This window comes from Phragmites australis, chromosome 6 (genome assembly GCF_958298935.1).
Source record: "Phragmites australis chromosome 6, lpPhrAust1.1, whole genome shotgun sequence".
NCBI classification, from domain to species: domain Eukaryota; kingdom Viridiplantae; phylum Streptophyta; class Magnoliopsida; order Poales; family Poaceae; genus Phragmites; species Phragmites australis.
The window spans coordinates 42,368,164-42,392,452 of NC_084926.1; the positions used below are offsets into that span (position 1 = coordinate 42,368,164).

At 45.2% G+C, this 24,289-nt stretch overlaps 1 protein-coding gene across 1 annotated transcript; it reads right to left on the minus strand.

Moving 5' to 3' along the window:
* Window positions 1-3,078: 3,078 nt before the first annotated feature.
* Window positions 3,079-8,147, minus strand: LOC133922597 (uncharacterized). Its single transcript, XM_062367987.1, has 3 exons — window positions 6,454-8,147; window positions 5,806-6,022; window positions 3,079-3,481 (listed from the first exon to the last, which is right to left on the minus strand). Exons 1-3 carry the CDS (start codon window positions 8,029-8,031, stop codon window positions 3,186-3,188), a joined length of 2,091 nt encoding a protein of 696 aa, XP_062223971.1. The 5' UTR covers window positions 8,032-8,147; the 3' UTR covers window positions 3,079-3,185.
* Between the last annotated feature and the right edge of the window lie 16,142 nt (window positions 8,148-24,289).

The following is a 24,289-nucleotide window of genomic DNA, read 5'->3' on the forward strand; positions in this document are numbered from 1 at the left end:
GGAGGCCTCATCGGAGGAAAAGCCGCCACGCCGAGAAGCCCGCAGTAGAGAACGACGAGCTGGCAACCCTCGGATGTAGGGACGACCAGAGCCTCGGCGCACGTCTGGGCGAAGATTTCTTCGATTTGAAGCCGAACATGGGCTGGGCCGCAAAGACCCAAAGCGAGCCAAGGCAGATGCAGGCGAAGAATGGCCCAATTGTTCCGGAGCTAGCAGGAGCGCGGAAGACTTGGTGATTGACACCCCGAAACCTCGGTGAAGGAAGCAGGGTTCGGAGGAGGCTGACACACAGCGGAAGATGTGCGAAAGCGACGCCTATAGTAGTAGAGCTTCACGAGGCGCGGTCTAGAGTGACGGGATGGCGCAGACCTGGCGGCGAGCACCAAGGACCGACAAGACCCGGGAGGCAAGCTAAGAAGTTGGCCCGCCACCCGAGGAACAGCTTCGTCCGCCATAGGGTCGTAGTCCCTGATCGGCAAGACATCACGGGACAGCATGGGCATGGACTCACGGGGCAGCATGGGCTTGATTTGACAGGACAGAACGCGGGAGCCCTCTCCGCCTAGTGCCCCGGCCGGAAACAGAGGAGCATGAGACGATTTGCCCACACCGCGGGGCGCAGGCGTGGGCGCGGCGACCGACGTAGCTGCGAAAGAGCCGAACCGGATTGGCACGCAGTCCGAAGAGGACGGAAGGATGCCGGCCGCCCACCGCACGCCGCAGCACCGCACAACACCAGCCGCGAAGGCACCCGCCGACGTTGGCGGAAGCGGGAGAACAGACAACTGCCGTCCACGAGGAATCCCGGACCGGCCCATGTTGCCCGCGAAGCTGCCGTCGAACCCGTCGTCGCCATCGTCCGACGGAAAGGACCCATCGCTGCTGGATGAAGAAGGAAGACGGTATTCCGCCACCGACAAGATTTGGACCTCCACGGAGTACCTGAGAAACTTCATCTCCATGCTGAGAGGCCGAAGGCCATCGTCGCTGACGGGCGCGGGCGGCTCAGAGACATCCAAGACGATGGAGCTGGGGATATCCTGCGGACGATCGCACCACCCGACAACACGCAAGACATCAAAATCTGAATGATGAACTGCCCCACAGGTCGGCTCTGGCCCCTCGATCAAACAGACGCCGGCGAGGAGACGCTGAACCGTAGAAACCGACCACGCGTGCGGCAGAACACCTCGCAGAGATAGGACGACCCGAAAGGGAAGAGTGCCGGCGGACGCGAAAGCTAGCCGCGTCCAGGGCCGGAAGAACCACGTGCCGCTGCCGGCCAAGAGCCGACCACTGGCAGCCAGGATGGAGTCCCGTGCCCGCTGTGTCTGGCAGATAATAAGAAAATTGTCGGGGAAGGAGGTCTTGACTGAGAACTCAGCACCCGGCACCGCCAGCGAATGGGAGATGGAGGAGGCAAGCTGCCGGGGCAGAAAAGCCCGATGAGCACGATCCGCATAGGCGAGGAGCGCCCAGCGCAGGTCCCCTTCTGCAACGGCCAACTCAGCTGACCACGGCACAACGCAGCGCCAGGGCACTGCCACCGGAACGGAATAGGTGGCCTCCGTGGCCGACGCGATGGAGGTAGAAGCACCAGGGGTGGGCCTAACTGGCGGAGAGCGCTGGACCAGTCGCGGCGGGGAAGCCGGAGGGGTGGGGCCCAAGGCTGCGGAGCCCGTGGGAGTGGAGCTGAAACCACGACCAGAGGAGACGGAAGGCGTGGTGGCGGCATTACCGGATGAAGCCTCAGGAGTAGCCGAACCCTCCGGGAGACGCCAGAGCACCCTAACGTGGCCAGAATCACCGAAGCCAGAGGAGTGGGAGCGCAGGCGCTTACAGTCTTTGGCCTGATGACAAAAGCCCTTGCACCGTAGGCACCTTGGAGGCAAACGGCATGCCGCACGACGGTGATTCCATGAGAAGCAGTTGAGGCAGCGCCCATCTAACACAGCCGCAAGAGCCCGACGAGGCGCAGGATGTCGCCGGCCGAGCCCGTAACCCCGCTGCCGAACCCGACGACGGCACTCCACAACCGTCCAGCCGTCCTCAACCACCGGTGAAGGCGCAACCGGCGCGGACAGGCGCTGGGGACAACCACGGTCAGGGACCGTGCACTCACCACCACGACGGGCTTTGCGAGGGGGTCTTCGCGCAACCGTGAAGGAGTCTAGGGGGGAGGGCCGGGCGAGCCGGCGAGGAGGGCTGGGGAACCAGGGCAGCACTCCCGGCGCGCACCACCTCCGGCTCCCCAGCGACACCAACAACCAGAGAAGGGGGGCTTTCGGCTGAGGACGCAGAGGCTGGGGTATCGTGCAGCCATCTCTGCACCTTGGACCTGCCTGCGGTAGCGGAGCCGGGGAAGAAGGGAGTGGCTAGCGGGGACAGCGGAGAGGAGGGAGCATTGATGGTGGACGCCGGGCTCGGGCGAAGCACCGGCGAGGGGCTGGGCGGGCGAGGGGAAGAGGCCATCCCTCGGAACGCTCCAAAATTTATGGCAAGAAAAATGATACATTTGCATTTATGCTTTTCCAATGGAAAATGCGCAAAAACCAAACTAACCGATGGGAAAGATGCAACAACAACTACAATAAAGCATTTAGTCAAGCAAGTTAGATAGGCTATAGACGAAACCCAACAAGAGTCACGGACGAAGAGGATATAAAAGTAAAACATGTACCGGTACTAAGTATATGGAAACATAGGGAGTACTAACCTAGAACCTGTAAGCACAAGAATACGGAAAAAAGGAAATGTTGTTACTGTGACTTCATTTCGTCAACGGTAGAAGCGATCGTATCATGTTGCAAATGGCTAGGCACTAAAAGTGCTTCGCCCACATCACATTTGGGAACTCGACTTGGCAAGTATATAATCAATCCACAAAAATAACAATTTCTATACAATTCTTGTGAAATTCCAACATTTCAAACAGGTTCTAAGGCAAAATTTCACTTCAGCTAGGTTTGCAGGGTCACATAAGTTGCCCCATATTCCAGAAAACAAGGAGTATCTCACAACTCAATACCCAGAACAAGAATATACGCCTAAGGAAACAAAAAACAATAACACGAGACATGCAGTTTTGCTGGCAGTACCACTTAAACACATGTTTAACCGCACCAAGAAAAGGCGCCTTTATACAAATAAAAAGATATCAATATGTATCTATTTGTCTTATCCTCTCATGCTCTCATTTGTCTTATTCTCCTAATTTCATCCCCCCAATCAAGATTCGCTGCCCACGCAGACTGGTTCATAGCTCGAATAAAATTGGCATCCCGAGCAGGATCAAAATAGATGTATTCCTCTCCTAATATGCCCACTGGGCAAGCTTTTAGCTCCCCATGACTGATAATTCGTGCATTGGTGATAGTATGTCTCCCCGAAGCCATTTTCTCAAAATCCATGGCACCTCCACAGTAACCCTCAACTGGATGCACAATCCTAGTCCCTTCAAACTCACAATAGCAGCAACGAACTTTTCGAGAGGGGCGATAGAAAACATAAAGAGAAAACAGTTAGCTTCAATAGTACAAACATAAGTAAATATGTAATTAAATCCAAGGGACAATTTCGTTTTTGTCATTAGCACAGACCAAACCTTGCTTCTGCCATCGTCTTTTATCATGTGATAGTGAGTTTGCTGAAATGTTTGGGAAGCATGGTGAGTCAAAGGTGGTCCAAGTGGTCACTTTATTCAGTACTATTGAACCTACAGCGAAAAGAAAAGCAGTTGATCTAGAGAAAAGAAAGGTTAATCCAATTGAGTGTCGTTTTGGTGGGCAGGATTCTGATGTAGAAGTCAATGAGGCAACCATGTATGATGAAAATGGCAAAGAGAAGGACAAGGCCACTCAAGGAGCAACAATTGACAAGGAGAGTTCAATAGTTAACACAGTGACTGAAGGTGCGGCAGGTCCAACAGTTGACAAAGTTGTGGATGAAGAGGCACCGGAGGATAGGGAAAATGTTGATTCAAGGGATGGGGAAGACATGCCTGTGCTGCACTATGACAAAGCTAAGCCAGACATTAAAGTGGGCACAGTATTTCGATCAATTGATGAGTTTAGGATGGCGCTGTGTCAATTTTCCAATAAAAAAGAAATTTTCATATACTACTCAAAAGAGTGATCCAACCAGATTTAGAGGCTCTCGTGCTGCTGAAGGTTGTAGGTGGAGGATTCAGGCTTCTAATATGAAGGATAGTCACACTTTCCAGGTTATCTCATAGTTTGTTTTCAAGCTTCCATTTAGATTCTGTAATTTGGTAATAATTGTCATGTTTCATGTTCAATGCAAGTGAAGGTTATACCTTGTGAACATGATTGTGCGAGCACCACCAGGGATAAGAAAGTGATGGCTGCCAAGAGGAAGTGGATTTGTGAAGTTGTCCTGGCCTGCTTAAGGGATGATCAAACATGTAGAAAGTGGCACGCTACAGGTTTGCCATGTGATCATGCTCTTGCACTCATCACTTCTATGAGAAAGTGTCCCATAGAAGGTTTTGTGGATGAAATGTTCTCAGTTGCAAGGTTCAGAGCAACCTATGCAGGCATGATCCCCCCCTCCCCACCCTGACAGATAAGGAACAGTGGGCACATGTTGATCCGGGCTTCAAGCTACACCCTCCTGTGTTTAGAAGGCCGCCAGGTAGGCCTAGGACTGAAAGGATAAAGCCAGCTAGTGAGAAGTTTTTGAAAACTAGGAAAAAGAGGAGATGCAAGAGGTGTCGTGGATTTCGCAATTTTACTAGAACTTGCAAGGAACCAGTTGACATTGAGATGTAAGTGTTCTCATCACGCTCATCCCTTTTCCTTATACAGTCATTCTTCAGTTCTGGTCATGATATGCACTCTCATTTTGTGTAGCTCAACCAAGGCACGCGTAAAGGGAACGGAGAGGAAAGCTTCAAAAAGACCTTGACAATGGCGCTTCTGCTACTTCACCACCTCCAGTCCAGAGGACTGCTGCAGAAGCACCGGACAGCCCAGCCTTTGGCAATAGGAGCTGGAAGAAGCTTCATTTGTCTCGAGCAGTGGAGTGTAAGTAACTTCTATGGTATTTTGGGGTCCAAGATGATGTAGAACTTAGTCCAACATGATGTATTTTGGGGTCCTGGACATGTAGTATTTTGTGCACTGACATGCTGATGCTATGTGTTACCTGCTTGCAACTGCAATGTTCCATGTTAATTTGATAGTTGCACTACATGGTGGACACGAAATACATCTGTTTGTCGCACATACATCAGTTACTACCTGCTTGCAAGGTCTCGGTCTTTCCTTTCACGCGCTTTGTTCCCTCGCTTCCTCTCTCTTCCCGTGTCTGGCTGGGCCTTATAAGGGCATGTACAATGCAAGGTTCTTAGACACGAGTGCTTAAGGAAAGAGAATATTACCACGTCATTAAGCACTTATAGAAAAATCCTTCTCTCCAATACAAACTGGTGCTTAAAAAGGTTCAATTACCTTGTTAGCACACTTTAAGTACCTAAAGCAAACTTAAGCACCTTTTCCTCCCTATAAGCACCTACCCCATTTGACGTGGCATAACTAACCGGTTTTTTATATAAGCAACTACTCTACGTACCCCATTGTACATGCTCTAACAGAATCAAAGGGCAAAACGGTAAAAGCATGCGCATAAAGGTGGTCTAACTGACTGAACCAGCCTGGCTGCAGAAACGAAACATGATAAAAGACGATGGCAGAAGCAAGATTTAGTCTGTGCTAATGGCAAAAACGAAATTAGTTTAAGAAAATACCACACATGTAGATGTATCTGGTGTAGATAGAAACATACCATTTGTTGATGGATCTAACACAGGGCGGCAAAAAGACTGTTGAGTTTCGTCATCTTCTTCATCGTTACTGACTTCGGCGAAAAATAAGGTAAGACTTGTTCCAGCTTTTGGACTTGCCCAAAAGTTGACATGGGAATATGGATATTTCAAGTCCCTGAAGCTTTTTCTGCCCACACTATCATTCACAGCACAGATAACACGTAGCTCATACTGTCCCTACGGTCAGGAATGTCAAATAAGCAAACACATAGAGATTGAACGTGCAGATTAGTGCAGCTATGATGACACATATGAGTAAGGGTGGCAATTTCCCCCGTCAGGTTGGTTCCCGCGGGTTTCAGACCCAACGGGGGCGGGTTCGGGTGCATATGTGTCAAGAAGACCTTTTTTTCCTTGTAGCATGTGTCATATTTACTTTTTATACCATCCAAAAAAACAGAAGAAAGATTAAATGTATACACTCCAATACCCTAGAAATCGGATGAAAGATTAATGGGCTGAAGAAAATAACTGGTATTGAAGATTGGAGAATGCAAATTAAATGGTATCGTGGTTGAGGGCATAAATTACACCGAGGCTAAAGTTGAAGGACCGAAAATGGACTTTTATCTACTTTAGTAGCAGCAGACAGGAGAAAATGAACTGACCTTAGTTTGCTCACAGTTCTGCAAAGCAGCTTCCACCTTTCTGCGGACAAATTTCTGTTGAGTGAAGAAATTTTCTTTGTAGCTTGAGAGCATCTCTATGGCATCCTTAGTCAGCTCATCAATTGGCTCCAAAGATTTAGAAGGGTAACTCCTTGAAGGTGACAACAGCCTAGAGAGGCAAAGAATATCGCTAGAGGAGAGTGTGTGAGTAGTCAGCAGTGCCTTGACAGCAGAGGACACCACAGGTAGCGACTTAATGGCGAACTGCACATATGCTTCAGGTTCAGGGTGACGCGCTGCATCCGCCGCAGCCTTGTAAGCACTGGCATTGCAGCTGGATGTATTATGCCCATCTTGTCTTGCCATCAGAACTGCTTTGCACACTTTTAGATTATTTTTGAGCAGATAGACCATAGCATCATGTTCAGAGATTTCAGAGATGCGTGCACGCAAGAGGTTGATGAGTCCATCAAGAGATCGAGACTCAGTGCGTATAGAAATTCGAGTGCAGATCATGTCGAGCTCAAAAGCTTGTGCTGCAGGGAAGGCGGTGCCGTACCAGACGGTGTTGACGATGATGTTCGAGATAGGACTGAATGGGCCATAGCAGTAACCTCCCTTGAGGAGGCCGTGGTGGTGAAGACTGCGGAAATCTTCCATTGGCATCCTAGAAATCGCCTTCAGGTACACAACACGGATTTTGTCTAGAAGAACACCACGAAGTGATTCAGTCAGCATGGGTGGCACCTTCTCTATGCCATATTGATCCAACCGCAGAGCAGCAAGCTTCATAGGATTCTGTGAGTTCTTCAGCTTCACCGGCTTCAGAAGCAATCCAGACAACCAGCAGATATCTTGAATGGAGAGGCGGCAGCGGCGCCCTGCCGGCACAGTCTGGGCGATCACGCTGAGATGAGACACTAGGGAAAATGAGCAGGTGAGGAAGGCATCGATATTGGGCTGCCTCGCCGAACACGCAGCACATTTGAGGGCGGTCTTGGCCGTGTGCGAGCGGATGCCGAATTCATCCTTCCTGCGGTAGCAGCGGTCGTGCTCGATGAGGTGGACGGCGACGAGGAGGTCGGCCCGGGCCAGACAGAGGTAGCGCAGCGTATCCCAGGTGGGGAGGTAGCGGAAGTAAGATGTGAGGAAGCTGACGAGGCCCTCCAGAGAGCGCTCCGCTATGGTCCGTGCCTCCAAGCTAGAGGGGACGTCGCCGGCGACGATCTTGGAGAGGATCTCGTCCCTCGCTCTTGCCTGCCCTGAGGCCATCGTCTTCATCTTCCGCTTCTTGGCGCCGTTGGGCTCGGGCTCGCCATCCTCGTCGGGGAGGAAGCAGACAGTGTTGGCGATGATGTTGGTGACGGGGTCGGCGAAGCCGAAGCAAACGCCGGCGTCGAGGAGGCGTGGGGCAAGCGCCGGCATGTGCTCTAGCGGCAGCGCGTCGAACGCCGCCTCGTAGTACCCGTACATGAATCTTAGAATTTCGCGTCTGTTGCGAGCCATGCCCGCCCGGGAGTCGTCAGAAAGGTCCGGATTACAGCCGTCGCTCCCGCCACGCCGCCGTCGGCCGGCCATGTCGGTTAGGGTGAGCTGTGGGCGTGGATCGGTGGGAGAACTCCAATTTAGTTAGGGTTTCTAATACTATTCCCCTTCCTCGAATTCTGGGGCAATTGATTTTTTCCATTCTACCGAATAGCGCTCGTCCAAATACCATCTTACCAAATTTTCTTACCCATTTACCACCAAAAACTGTTGGAACGCGGTTTTCATCGCGCACAGTCGTTGTGAACAGTAACCATAAGTTAAAAAAGATTTTTTGTAGCTGCTCTATAATTCACAAGCAACCTATTTTAACTGGATTCATCTAGAAATCTCGTGTAGAATTCAAAGTAAAATTCTTCAAAATATGTTATTTTTGCAACTTGTAGTAATTTTTAAGTCCTCACAAAAATTTCAAAAAATATGAAAAAATTCACTAATATTCCTCTAATATGATGTAATAATTTATAAAATTATCTCCCACCCTACATTATGATGTGAAAAAGTAACTTACTTTGTAATACCTATTTATTAGTACTAAATCTTTGTGCTTTGAAATGTTGTCGATGCACTTATCAAAGGAGAGATTGAGAAACCAAGTTGAAATATGTCTTGATTTATATATGATAAGTGATTGATAATGTTGTCGAGTTTTGGATTGGTTGAGTTTGGTTTGAACATTTTGATTATAGACTAACTGTAGTTAGAGTTAAAGCAATGTGGTTGCTTGTCTCATGGTGTACAGGTGACATATGCAACTTGGTGGTCACCAGTGGGTGATCGAGGCTAAGCAGGTGTTTGGTGCCGGATGATCAAGGAGGCTGGACAGAGTCAAGGGTGATCCTAATTATACATGTGAAGATCAAGCAAAGTATGAAATGGAGGATGAAGACAGTGTGTTAACAAAGTCAAGTGAAACGAATGTTGGTGCAAGTGACAAGGTGGCCTGAGAGGTCGAGAGTGAGAGAGACTTGACGATGGTTACGATTGCAAGATGGAGTATATGTGTCGACATCAGAGTGTTTGTTTAAGGTGTAAACAAGTGGCGAGTCACGTTTTGAGAAGCGTGCAAAGGGTTTCACGGTTGGGCCTCAAAACTGTAGGAGGATTGGAGGAGTATGTATCACAATCGCAAAGATTGCGTCGAGGTGAAACTAAGTCGTGAAGGTGTCATGACCGTTCGATGGACGGAGCAAGAAATGGACCAAAATACCCTCGATAGTAGGTAGAAGTGTACTACAAAAGAGTGGTATTTTGGTAACAAGCTAGAAAACTTAGGGTCAAGTTTTCAAGTTTTCTATGCCTATAAATAGAAGAATATGACTATAGGAGAGAGTGAACTAGCAATTTGAGCCCCTTGTGCCACCTAATTGAGAGTCTACTGCTAGGGTTTTAGAGGAAAGAAATATAAATATTTATACTATATAATAGGTGAGAGTTTTTGAGAGAAAAATCCTTGTAATCCGTTTAAAATTGGACAGACCTCTTTGAGTAATGAAGTTTATATTTTTTGCATATGCTTGAATTCCCCTCCTTCTAGTTTTTCTCTATTGGTTCTCTTGCAAGTTTATCTTTTTCGATTGTGATTTTCTTCTTCTTTTTGAGCTGCAATTTTTCACATTTGTGAAGTAATTCTTCTTATTACTAGAGGTATAACATCCATATACTCATGTATTTGAGAGGGTCTTGAATCTCCTTGCCTTTAGACCATTAACTTGGAGAGTTGCTTTTTTTAGTGACTGTCGTTTTGCTTTGTTATTCATTCAAGTTTCAAGTTTTTATACAAAGACACATGGAATGATCTTAAATAGAGCATATGATTCATATTTCATCCGTAGAGTCATGTTAGTTTGGAACTTTCTTTCTCGCTTTGTCTCTTTAAAGTTTATGTTTCTGTTTGTGCGTTTTGAGGAGCGTTGGGTGAGCAAGGAGTATGACATCTATTTTAGAAGAAATTTGTAAGGCGTCTATTCACCCTCCTCTAGTCGTCTATCTCAGTCCTACAACCTTTGTGTCTTCGCAGTGTCTCCTGACAGATGGCACCGTCACCTCGGTCATCCTGGTTGTGATGCCACTGCCTCACTATAGTGGTCCTCCGCCATTCCACAAATAAAGCCTTGTAGCTCTTTGTGTCATGCCTATTAGCTTGGCAAACATGTCCACTTGTCATTCAGTCCCTCTACTTCAGTGTCTAAGGCCCCTTTTAATTTAATACATTATGATTTGTGGACTTCTCCGGTCATCATCATGTCGGGTTATCAATATTATCTTGTTATAGTTGATGATTTCTTGCACTTTTATTAGACTGTTCCACTCCATGCAAAATTCGATGCCTTTGCTGAGTTGGAGTCATTCTTTGCGTTTGTTCACGCACAATTTGGGGTCTCAATTTGCTCCATCTTGATAATGGTAAAGAGTTTGTCAATCATGTGACTGCTTCTTTTCTTACTCGCCATGGTGGTATTCCACCGGTCATGTCCCTGTACATCTCAACAAAATGGCAAAGATGAATGCACAATTCACACCATTAATGATGTTATGTGCACTCTCCTTTTTCAAGCTCTGCATCCATCTCTCTTCTAGGTTGAAGCTCTTTCTGTTGCTACCTATCTATTAAATAGGCATCATTGTACTGCCTTAGCTTTTGCTACACCCTACTACACCCATCATAAGATTCATCCTTCCTATGATCATCTTTGGGTGTTCGGCTGCGTATACTACCCAAATGTCGCCTCCACAGACACAAATAAACTTTAGCCCCGATCTATCCCTTGCATCTTCCGTGGGTATCCGCTCAATCATCGCCAGCTATCGCTGCTATGATCCCCACAGTTGGCGTATTATCTTGTTTCGTCATGTGGTTTTTGACGAATCTATGTTTCCGTTCACTTCGTTAACCTCATCTTCACCTTCTACGACATGATACCTTGATTTTTGCAAGCATTTGATGGGATTCTTTGTTGTCCAATAGCACCACATGCGCATGTTCCCTAGGTCACAACACCAAGGGCCTTCAGTAAGTCGCCTGTGCGCCTAGTCGACTCCAGGCGCCTACACCAGCATCACCGGCTACCCCTACTACGATTTCAGAGCTAACAGTACCCATTGCTCCTGCTGCATCATCGTTCGCTGCTCCTCCCTCAGGGCTGGCTACTCCTACAATAGCCTTGGCACCTAACGTCCCTGCTGCTCCAGCCTCCATTGTCCCGGATGCCCCAGCTACTCGACTTGGGCTCGTTCCTCACACCACGAGGACACGCGCCAAGGACGGTATTGTCGCTAGTTCAGCACTAAGGCTTCCCCACGACTCACCCTGACATATCTCCAGTGCCCAAGTCCTATTGCTCTGTGTTGCAGGATGCAAACTGGAGGCAAGCTCTTTCTTGATTTTCGGTCCCTTGGCACCTAATGTCCCTATTGCCGATCAACCTCTTTCTTGATTTCTGGTCCAGTCTTGGCATCCGGGAGCCTCCCGCTGCGACTGTGAGGGGGGGGGGGTAGTGCATTACTTGTTTTGGTAGTCTAGGATAGTTTCCTTAACTGCATAACTATATTTGGTTAGTTTGGATTTCTTCCATTAAGCTGTGCATATCTAACTACTGTTGTATCTTGTATTCTTGGGAAACAATCCCCAGAGATCAATATATAATGCACCATGCAGCTTTGCTTGCCGTGTGAGGTGATTGCCATCCTTTTCTACAAGGATGAAAATCCATCAATTGCACACCGCTAGGGGAAGCCATCAATCGAGCAAAATCTAGCATGGGGAGAGTGGAGGGACAACACAATCTCAGCCATTGGATTCAAATATGAGGGTACTGATTGTTCCGTGAGCACTTTTTGGGGGTGAACATAGGATTCTCACGGTTGATTACAACACAATGTAGGCCATTGGATTCAATTCTATGCCATGAAATGAACCTTGGTATGTATACCTCACCTCTCCATCACCTTAAAGCATACATTAAAGGGAACTCAAAATTTAAAAGATGGTATATATACCTCACCTCTCCATCACCTTTTGAATGTGGTTCAATTGCTATACTTGCAATACAACATTAGTAAATCCCAATTATTTTTAGCTGACTTCACCATATTTATGTACAGAATATAAGAAGAACAAGTTGTTGTATCATAGGCCATTTAATCAGTAGGGAAAAGGGCTTACCTATGAGAAACCATAAAAAGTAATGAGAAAACCCAAAGCCTGAGTAAATACCCTTGAAACCAACATTAATATGGAATGGAATCGTGAATACTTATTTTGTAACATTGAATGCAGTTCTGTGAAACTCTAACCTAGTGGAGCAATAATTGAATACTCCCTCCGTCCAGGAATAGAAGGCTTGTTTTATTGTGGCTTGGTATCCAAAATTAGACGTTGGCCATAGTTTTTTTTTTACAAAATTTCATTTATAGCTACAAAACTAGTATAGTGTGGAAGTATTTTGAAATATGAATTTAGTTTTATAATTTTTATACACTAGACATACTTATAATTTGACTAATTGTTGATCAAAGCACACAAAACTTGATTTTTTTTTCAAAATAAAGCACACCCTGTATTCTTGGATGGAGGGACACAAAAGAAATGATCATTGGTCTGTGCTTAGAAATAATCATTGTTGTCCTATGGTTCAGGTCTATTGGAAAGACAACTAGTTTCTGAGGTGTACATGGAGCACACTAAAATATATCATTAAATAACAGAAAACATTTTCAGATGATTTGAGGATACCACTATTTTTACCACATCGCCATGGTAATGTTGATTGCCCTTAGGATAAATGTTTTGAATAATCAGAGGCAATTCAAACACTGATGACAAAAAAACTGAGTGCCCCTAAGGCTGGAGGCCTCCACATTCAGCATTCATTTCTATGAAGGAAAAAAAGAAATGGTCAATTAGCATAGAAGCCGAGGGTTACAAACTCACAATGTTATCTGAAGGATCAAAGTAAAGCAGGCAAAAATGGTGAATAGTAAGCTGTTGACACGAATTTTGGCAATATTTGGTTAAATAACATACAAAATACTGCCAGTGGCTAAATTCCATGAGATATGAAATAAATAAACCCTTTAAAATAATCATTTCTAAAAAAAGAAAGGAATGAATATAATCTTGCGTCGGCCGCAAAACACAAGCGCGCTCAAGAACTAAAAATACACATGGTTGTCGAGACTCGTTTGATATGCAATGGTTGAGAGTGCTCCATATCAAATTTCTACGAGCAATGCTAGAATTCGTACCCACATGTAACATCAAACATAGGTATACAGCATGGTCACCCAAATACGTAGCTTCTCAGCTGATTATCTAAAAAAATATGGACAATATATGAGACCAAAATATTTAGTTACCTAATCAAATAATTAGTCAATTAATATAGCCATGTCAGTTAACCAAAAAAATAATAAAAATAAACTCATGCATGCGCATATACGTTTCGTCATACGTGCACACTAGCTAAACACTAAATCAGATGATGGATTAGTCAAGGTCTCCACGTGTCAACCATGCTTTCCCAAATGCATATATGCATGCATGTGTGTTTGGCCGAGGCCAACAAAGCCAACGCAGGAATAAAGGACAGCTGACCCACAACTCAGCCTCTAAAGCTCAGACGTCTCCAATTAAGTATAGACCAAGTCCACACGACTAGAAGCAAAAACCTCCACAGACATGAGTCTTTAATAACATCAAATTAGAGAAATAGAAAATGAATTATTTGGAGAGACTCTCTATATAAAGATATAGGGAGTGAGATTTAAGGAATCGAGTGAAGATGCTCTAAGTGAAGCTTGCCGCTCGCTGTTGCTTACATACAAAACAAAGTAAGAGCGATAAGCACCAGGTACGTGAGTCTTTAATAACATCCAACCATGATGACCGGATGATTCAATTCTGGACGAATCAAAGTTCCAAACAGGGAGCTCCAGTGTATACATTTGGTAGCGAAACAAATAAATGAAGTGCATAAAAGCTCCCCTTCAGTACATGGCAAATAAATGGAATCTTGATCAAACAAAAGTCTGGAACTATTCGATGACTACATGGCCAAATAAAATGTTTCTGAAATAAACGGTAAGGCAACTCTTCAGAGCTCATAAAAAAAATCACCCTAGTATTACATGATCAAATAAAATGTTCTGAAACATGAATAAGGAAAATAAGGTGATAGAAGCACTAAGTAGGGCGCCAGTTCTTTAGAGCTGCAAATAGCTCCCTAGCTGCCCGCCCCAAATCGGCGGTTCTCGCTTGAAGGTCCGAGTTGGCTTGATCGATCCCCTTTGTGGCATCAAGGAGAACGTCATTCCACTTCTTTGCCTCAGCTTCTGGATCCCCTTTGTCAGAGCAAACCTTCTGGATCCGCTCTTGATGAGGACATCACTCCCTCGGATACATACAATGATCCTCCATTGAACTTTCAAGGTCCAATCACAAGAGCTCGCGCACGACAATTAAATTTAGAGGTGAGCTCGTTCCTAAGCAACTCTTTATATAATTTTGAGAATAGATTACTACCTAATGATTATGTGTTGTTTAGGAATCATGGAGAGGACAAGGAAACACATAGAGGAAGGCTTGGAGGCGTGGAGGAGCAGCTAGGACGTCCAACAACAGCAGGAGGTCCAGTCCAACTCGAGTCCGAATCAGCCTCGGCCTCCAGGACCAGCGAGCAATAAAACGGACGCCCAGGACGCATCCGGACTCCGTTTTCGACGATTCACATATGGTTGGAAAGATAATTTCATAAGGAAACCAATGGCGTTGGTTTGAGGTCCAAATTCCTTCCGAGTCAACGGGAAACGTCGAAACAAGTCAGCGTCCAGAATCTGTCCCGGTGCTGCGTCACCGTTTTTTGGTCCGTTGGGCCATGTATCGTGTTGGAGTCCATTAGGGACGCGTCTAGGGGTCCTTGGCCGACCCTAATCCTTTATATACAGTAGCCGCCGCCCTAATTAGGGTTGGATTTTGCTTAGATTATTCTGTCAAGAACAGTTTCGCCGTTTCGTCGGTTTGTGAGACCCCAACTCGTGAGATTAATCATTCATCTGCAATTTGGTTGCATTCTTCCTTGTTCTTGCTTGTGTTCTTCGATTCGCAGGCAAGGATTTTAGCCTTCTTGGCGAGGTCAACCGTGCAACGCCGGTTGATAACCAGAGGAGACGTGGTGCTGCGATTGCGGGGTTTCGGATCGTGTTGTTCGGAAGCCGGATCGACTTGTGTCTCGTTTCCACCAAATCGAGAGTTACCAGAACCTTTCGGAAGATCGGGAACCTTTGTTCATATTAAGTGGTATTCAGAGCTTCAGGTATACCGTCAGGTTCATATCTACCCTTAGTTTCGAGTGTTTTTCGCCTTCGTTCCATAGTCCACTGCCATATCGTTTTTTTTTCCTGTCCTACAACCCTTCCGCGCCTTTAGCTTTTGCATATTTCAGTTTCAGAGTTCGTCGTGTTGAGTTTGTGTCCTGGTCAAGGTCTTGTTGCTGGTTAGGTCGTGTTAGAGTCCAGTTCGTGTGTTTTCCCCCACCGTTTCCATCAAACCCTAGCCTCCGTCGCATATTTTCCCCACTTTCTTCCCGTTTTGTCCTCTAATTCGGAGCCGTTTCTCAAATCGGGCATAACTTTCGCATACGAACTCCGTTTTCAGAAAAGTCATAGAGTTTTTCGCATCGAAACAGCGTTTCGGATCCGTTCGTCCCCGCATCGCCGGGTTCGGCGAAATCAGAATTCCCAAATTCGCCTCCGAAGTTTGAGTTTTCAATTTCCAAATATTTTTCTCATTTTATGGCTGAACTTCAGAAAATTCTACAGGCCACGTCTTTCACTTGTTTAAGCTCAAATTTTCTGTGGTTCCCTCTTGTGTGCTCCTAAGTGAAAAAAAAATATCAAAAAAATAAGAAGAAAAAGTCGAATTTTCCCAAAAAAACAACGACAGCCCAAAAAAATAGAAAAAAGAGAGGGGCAAAAGAGGAACAATATCTAGAGGAGCACATAGAGAAGGGCAAAGTGAGCTGTGTTAGCGTGTGCTGTTTAGTTCTTTGTTTCTGTTGCTCTTGCTATCCATCATACTTGTTTCTCCACCTTGTTTAACACACATACTTGGTACTTGCAACACTTTAGGCCAGCAACGAGAACAAGTACTTGGGACTATAATTCAGCATTACTATCTGTTTCTGATTTGTGTTCCACATATACATATTTGTTCTCTTTGTGAGCCTTCCAAGCCCCACAGATTCTTCTGGACAGCACTGGTTTGCATCCCTGCAATCGCTCGCACGCCTTCCAGGTATCCTTTGCTTTGCTGGTAAGAACCCTGGTAAGAGCTTGGTAAGGTGTCTACCTTTGCTGATCTTGATTGAGAGGCACCACTCCACCTTTGTAGTACGATTATTAGGGATAACCTTCACTGTTTGTTGTTGTGTTTGTTTCCACAATGTCAGTTGAAGGAGATAAAACGCCAAAGGACTTCAAGGAGTGTGTCAGCCAAGAGCAGCTACAAGCTGTTGTAGACAATGCTCAGAAGGAGATGAGGGAGACAGTCATCAAGGCTGTCACTGAAGCGATAATTGAGATGAAACTCGCAAACGCGGTTGAGCGGGTGGACAAACGGTTATCCGAGCTCACCGACAGGGTAAATGCTTTGGAAAACCGTCCTGTGCACAACGAAGATGTGAATGGAAGCAACACCGGTGATGAGTTGTATGATGACGATGTTAATGTTGATCCAGCGGCGACATTGCAAAACAGATTACGGCGTCGTCTTCGCACTAACACCACAGGTATGGGTGGCGTTCCACATCACCACCACCATCGAGGTATGTATAATCGAGCTCCTGAAGATCCTTATGCTAAGGTTAAATTTACTATACCTTCTTTTTCGGGACATTATGATGCTGAGGGATATCTTGATTGGGAGATGACAGTAGAGCAAAAATTTAGTGCCCATCAAGTACCTGAACAACATAGAGTTAGACAAGCCACTAGTGAGTTTAAAGATTTTGCTATTATTTGGTGGACTGGTTTAGCTGCAGATGGTGCCACACCTCGTACATGGGAAGAGCTTAAGGTTGCTATGCGTGATAGATTTGTTCCCCCATCTTATCATAGAGACTTGCGTAAGAAATTGATGCGCTTAGAACAGGGAGATAAATCTGTGCAGGATTATTATGGTGAGCTTCAAAAGGGCTTGATGCGTTGTGGCATAGTAGAGGGAAATGAAGATTCTATTTGTCGATTTTATTCGGGTTTGAGACGTGAAATCCAGGATATTATTGATTATAAAGAATTTAACAATGTCAACCAGTTGTTTCAGTTTGCTATGCTTGCAGAGAAGGAGTTGCAGGGGCGTGAGCAGCAGGGCAAGTACAAGGCCAGCACCACATACACGCCGCGCACAGGACCATCCTTTGGGCTGTCCAAACCATCCACTTACAGGGCTCCCTCACCAGCGAGCAAGCAACAAGCAGCTACGGCACCAAATCCTGTCACTACACGACCTTCGGGCTCAGGTAAAAATTCTGTTTTGCAGGGACCTTCCAAGAGTGCTTCCTCTGTTGCATCAACGGGACGCACCTCTGGCATTCAATGTCGTCGCTGCCATGGATTCGGTCATGTGCAGAAGGATTGCCCAAGTCAGCGGGCATACATTGCAACTGAAGATGGGTACATCAGCGCCTCTGACATTGAAGAAGAAGAAGAACCAGTTGTTGAGGAGAGCAACGAAATCTTGGGCAGTGATGACACAGCGACCTATAGGAGCATCATTGTGCAGCGGGCGCTCAGCACAAAGGTACAACAACCAGAGAAGCTGCAACGCCATAACTTGTTCCAGATTTTCTTCATCATCCAAAATCGGCGAGCACGTGTCATCATCGATGGAGGTAGTTGTAATAATTTGGTGAGTTCAGATTTGGTCAAGAAGCTTGGCTTGACCACACGCCAACACCCCCATCCATATAATCTTCAGTGGTTTAATGATGCTGGAAAAGCTAAGGTAACACAAACTTGCAGAGTTTCTTTTTCTATTGGTTCCTATGCTGATTATGTTGACTGTGATGTGGTACCTATGGAAGCTTGCTCACTTTTATTGGGTCGACCTTGGGAATTTGATAATGATGCTATACACCATGGTAGAAGTAATACATATACTTTTATGCATAAAGGAAAGAAAATTACTTTGGTTCCTATGACCCCTGCTGAAATTGTACAAGCTGATAAAGAACGAGCTGCTAATTTGCGTGATACTAAATCTGAAAATCAGCAAGTTGCTAATTCTCTTTACCCACCTAAAAAGGATAAGTCTACACCTAGTTCTAAGGTAGAGGGTATAAAATTGAAGGGTGGTGTTATGCTTGCACTAAAAAGTGACCTTGCTGAAATTTTTAATAATGATATTTGCTACACCTTGGTTTGCAAACGAGTTTTGTATTCGCTTGATGATGTTATTAGTTCGATACCTCCTGCTGCCACTAACCTTTTGCAGGAGTATGAGGATGTTTTCCCAGCTGAGATACCCCCGGGACTGCCACCTATGAGAGGGATAGAGCATCAAATCGATTTGATCTCGGGAGCAACATTGCCAAATCGTGCTGCGTATCGAACCAATCCCGAGGAGACTAAGGAAATTCAGCAGCAAGTCCAAGAGCTTTTGGACCGCGGGTATGTACGTGAGAGCCTTAGTCCTTGTGCTGTTCCTGTGATTTTGGTTCCTAAGAAAGATGGTACTTGGCGTATGTGTGTTGATTGTAGAGCCATCAATAACATTACTATTCGATATCGCCATCCTATTCCTAGACTTGATGATATGCTTGATGTGTTGTGTGGCTCTGTAATTTTTACAAAGATCGACTTGCGTAGTGGTTACCACCAAATTAGAATGAAACTTGGAGATGAATGGAAAACAGCTTTCAAAACTAAATTCGGATTATATGAGTGGTTAGTAATGCCTTTTGGTTTAACTAATGCACCTAGCACTTTCATGCGTTTGATGAATGAGGTTTTAAGAGCTTTTATTGGACGATTTGTGGTGGTTTACTTTGATGATATATTGATTTATAGCAAGTCTTTGGATGAACATATGGATCACTTACGTGCTGTTTTTAATGCTTTACGTGATGCACGTTTATTTGGTAACCTTGAGAAGTGCATCTTTTGCACGGATCGAGTCTCTTTTCTTGGCTATGTTATTACTCCACAGGGAATTGAGGTGGATGAGATGAAAATTGAAGCCATAAAGAGTTGGCCGGTGCCCCAAAACATCAAACAAGTGAGAAGTTTTCTTGGACTTGCAGGTTTTTATCGTCGTTTCGTGAAGGATTTCAGCGCCATTGCTGCCCCCTTACACGAGTTGACAAAGAAAGGTGTGGTGTTCCATTGGGGTAAGGCACAAGAGGAGTCCTTTGACACTTTGAAGGACAAGCTTACGCACGCGCCATTGCTGCAACTTCCAAATTTTGGTAAGACCTTTGAGCTAGAATGTGATGCTAGTGGAGTTGGCATTGGAGGTGTTTTGATGCAAGAAGGTAAGCCCGTTGCATACTTTAGCGAAAAATTGCATGGCCCTGTTCTTAATTACTCTACGTATGATAAGGAATTGTATGCACTTGTACGTTCTTTAGAGACGTGGCGTCATTATTTGTGGCCTAAAGAATTTGTTATACATTCAGATCATGAATCGCTTAAGTATCTTCGTTCTCAAAATAATCTGAATCGTAGACATGCTAAGTGGGTTGAATTTATTGAATCTTTTCCTTATGTTATCAAACACAAGAAAGGGAAGGATAATATAATTGCTGATGCTTTGTGTAGACGATATGCTTTGTTGTCCCAACTTGATTATAGAGTTTTTGGACTTGACTCAATAAAAGAACAATATGTGCTTGATCCTGATTTTAAAGATGTATTGCTGAACTGTAAAGAGGGACGTACATGGAACAAGTTTGTGATCAATGATGGATTTGTGTTTAGAGCTAACCGTCTATGCATTCCAGTTGGTTCCGTTCGTCTTTTGTTGTTGCAGGAAGCACATGGAGGAGGATTGATGGGACATTTTGGTGCTAAGAAGACGGAGGATATGTTGGCCACACATTTCTTTTGGCCAAAGATGAGGAGAGATGTTGAGCGGTTCGTGGCACGCTGTACCACATGTCAAAAGGCTAAGTCTCGCTTGAATCCACATGGTTTGTATATGCCTCTTCCTGTTCCTTCTATTCCTTGGGCAGATATTTCGATGGACTTTATTTTGGGATTGCCTAGGACTAAGAGGGGGAGGGATAGCATTTTTGTTGTTGTGGATCGTTTTTCTAAGATGGCACATTTTATACCTTGTCATAAAAGTGATGATGCCGTTTATATTGCTGACCTCTTTTTCAAAGAGATTGTTCGCTTGCATGGTATGCCTTCTACTATTGTTTCAGATCGCGACGCTAAATTTTTGAGTCACTTTTGGCGCACTCTATGGAATAAGTTGGGTACAAAACTATTGTTTTCCACTACTTGCCACCCACAAACTGATGGCCAAACGGAGGTAGTGAACCGCACTTTGGGTACCATGTTGAGAGCTATTTTGAAGAAAAATTTGAAGATGTGGGAAGAATGTTTGCCCCACGTGGAGTTTGCTTATAATCGGGCAACACATTCTACCACCAAGGTAAGTCCTTTTCAGGTAGTGTATGGTTTTACCCCTCGCGCTCCTATTGATCTTTTGCCTTTACCTACCACTGAAAGAACACATAGTGATGCTAGTGCACGTGCTGATTTTATTCGTAAGTTGCATGAAACAACTAAAATAAATATCGAAAAGATGAATGAAAAGTATAGAATTGCTGGTAGTGAAGGTAGGAAAGAAGTCAAACTTGAACCGGGTGATTTAGTGTGGTTACATTTAAGAAAAGATAGGTTTCCAGAGCTGCGTAAGTCTAAATTAATGCCAAGAGCTGCTGGTCCTTATAAGATAATTGAGAAAATAAATGATAATGCATATAAACTTGAGTTGCCACCCGAGTTCGGGGTTAGTCCTTCTTTTAACATTGCAGATTTGAAACCTTACTTGAGAGCCGATGATGAGCTTGAGTCGAGGATAACTCCAATTCAAGAGGGGGAGGATGATGAGGACATCACTCCCTCGGATACATACAATGATCCTCCATTGAACTTTCAAGGTCCAATCACAAGAGCTCGCGCACGACAATTAAATTTAGAGGTGAGCTCGTTCCTAAGCAACTCTTTATATAATTTTGAGAATAGATTACTACCTAATGATTATGTGTTGTTTAGGAATCATGGAGAAGACAAGGAAACACATAGAGGAAGGCTTGGAGGCGTGGAGGAGCAGCTAGGACGTCCAACAACAGCAGGAGGTCCAGTCCAACTCGAGTCCGAATCAGCCTCGGCCTCCAGGACCAGCGAGCAATAAAACGGACGCCCAGGACGCATCCGGACTCCGTTTTCGACGATTCACATATGGTTGGAAAGATAATTTCATAAGGAAACCAATGGCGTTGGTTTGAGGTCCAAATTCCTTCCGAGTCAACGGGAAACGTCGAAACAAGTCAGTGTCCAGAATCTGTCCCGGTGCTGCGTCACCGTTTTTTGGTCCGTTGGGCCATGTATCTTGTTGGAGTCCATTAGGGACGCGTCTAGGGGTCCTTGGCCGACCCTAATCCTTTATATACAGTAGCCGCCGTCCTAATTAGGGTTGGGTTTTGCTTAGATTATTCTGTCAAGAACAGTTTCGCCGTTTCGTCAGTTTGTGAGACCCCAACTCGTGAGATTAATCATTCATCTGCAATTTGGTTGCATTCTTCCTTGTTCTTGCTTGTGTTCTTCGATTCGCAGGCAAGGATTTTAGCCTTCTTGGCGAGGTCAACCGTGCAACGCCGGTTGATAACCAGAGGAGACGTGGTGCTGCGATTGCGGGGTTTCGGATCGTGTTGTTCGGAAGCCGGATCGACTTGTGTCTCGTTTCCACCAAATTGAGAGTTACCAGAACCTTTCGGAAGATCGGGAACCTTTGTTCATATTAGCTCTTCTTCCAACTTGAGCTCTTTCAGGGCATTGGTAGCTTCATTAAGCTGAGCTGTGAGTAATGCCACCAACTTCTTCTCGGAACGCCGATCAGTTATAAGAAGCTTGTTGAGTTTTTTGCCCAGAACTGCTTTCAAACACATCATGCGCTAGCTGCATTTGCTGCGAAATAGTGATGAGTTGAAGCAGTAGCTCTTTGGCTTTGGGTACGCCTGGGATGTCTGTTGGAAGCTTCTCGAAAGTTTTTTCCAAGACAAAGCGTCGACTTGGATCACGTAATGAAGTAGCGTCAAGGCCTTCAATAGCCTGTTCTAGTACCACATCAGTAGCATCAAGATAGGCTTTATCAAGGAAGTCCATCGCTGAGTCCTTGGCTAACATGGCCACACTGCTGGCCGCCAAGTTGCCTAGTTGCTGATCACAATCTGAAAAGAGAAAAGGGATTAGATTATTATTTAGACAAGCAGTACACATGTGTAAGAAGAGATCTGAAACAAATATATGCAGAACTACCGTTGAGATAGGAAGCTACGACATCACTCGACTCAGCAATAAGGGGTATATTATGGGTCGTGACGTCGGGAAGCTATGGACAATACCCGCTCAACCCAGCTACGTCAGCAGAGGAAATATCAGGAGTCACAAAAGGGAGTGTTTGTGAATGATTTCCTCCCAGCCCCGCTATATCAAGACCTTGGAAAATCGAAGGATCATCCGTTTCAGGATATGTTCTATTTGGGAATGCTTGTTTGAGCTCTTCACGGCCGACTGAAATACCGATTGGAAAGCTGGGCATTGATATGGGGGTAGCAGCCACACTCTGATCATTAAAATTCAGTGACCTCTTTGCTGGAGGTTCTTTCTCTACTCCAAAAGGGATGACTTGAGAAAGTTGTCGCTTCTCGCTACTCGCGCATGGCATGATAACTTGATTATCCAGCAAGTTCTCTTGGGCTGTCGGATTATCAATCAATAAGGGGTTCGACGATGAGCCTATTTCATGGTCTTTGCAGGATTCATTCTTCGGCTGCTGTACAAAAAAAATCGACCGCAAGAAGATGGAAAGTAAATCATCACATAAATTACAGTAACTAATATTAATATCAACTGGAATGAACCAAAATAAAGAAAAGAAAAACTATACCAGATTGGGTTGGATGGGAAAGATGGTTCTCACACCCAGAAAATCGTGCAATATCCTTTTCCAAGGCCCATCGATAGCTGCTGCTCTTTTTCTATCGAGTGCGATGTGTTGTTGCTGGTACTCGTGAGTCACTTCTTTAATCGCAAAAAGATCATGAGAGGCAAGCCTGCGGGGCCAAACGTGTCTTGCTGGTGCACTTTTCATCCTGTCCTCAAGAGACACACGGCCAAGCAAGTTACCATGACTAAGTCTACTTAAAATTAAGGTGAGAGGATCCATGAATTCCTTGTACCATTTGCACCAATGCACTGAACAACTGCCACGATGAGATTCATCTGGGATAATATTTTGATCCTCTTGCACCGGGCGCAAGAGATGCGTCCAATGAGCATATGCAATTCCATAGTCTTCCTCCGTGTACAAACTCGCTAACGGGGGGTACGGTATGATCTGATCCAATCTAAACTATCGGGCTACACGATTCGGATGATATGGTTCAGCAATATAAAGTTCACAGCGCCGCCATGGGAGTATACCGCGACGAATAGATAGACAAAATATCCTGTCAACCCCAAATGAAGATAGTATAGGCCGATTCGTATTATGTGGCTTTGTTAAATTGTAGGGATACCATGTAGCATTGATATCTCTGCATAAAAATTCAAATGATTCTTTGGGGCTATAGTGGTTTGCAGGTCTGAACATTGTGTTCACCATAGTTGGTTTTCGCGCACGATGCTTAAAAAGGGAAATATGGGGTTTCTTTAATTTTTGGCCAAATATGCCTTTTAGATATGCACCCATCCAGCCAATGACATATTGAATAGGCCAAGCTCTTTTCATATAAGAAGGACCAGCTGGATGGGTACTAATCAGCCTTAAAGAATAATACAAAGAGCACAGGGCCGGCTGAGCTAAGGTGAACCGACGTCCTAATGCAATCCATGAAGCCATCACCAATGTGCCAGGTCTAATACATGATCCTCCCCCGATGACTAGAAAACCGCAAAGCCAGAGTTCCAAAAAGGCAGTGGTATAGAGTCGTGAGGATTCGCTATCGTTTGGATGAAAAGGACCACCAGGACCGTTATGAAAATAGTCACACCACTGTTGGAA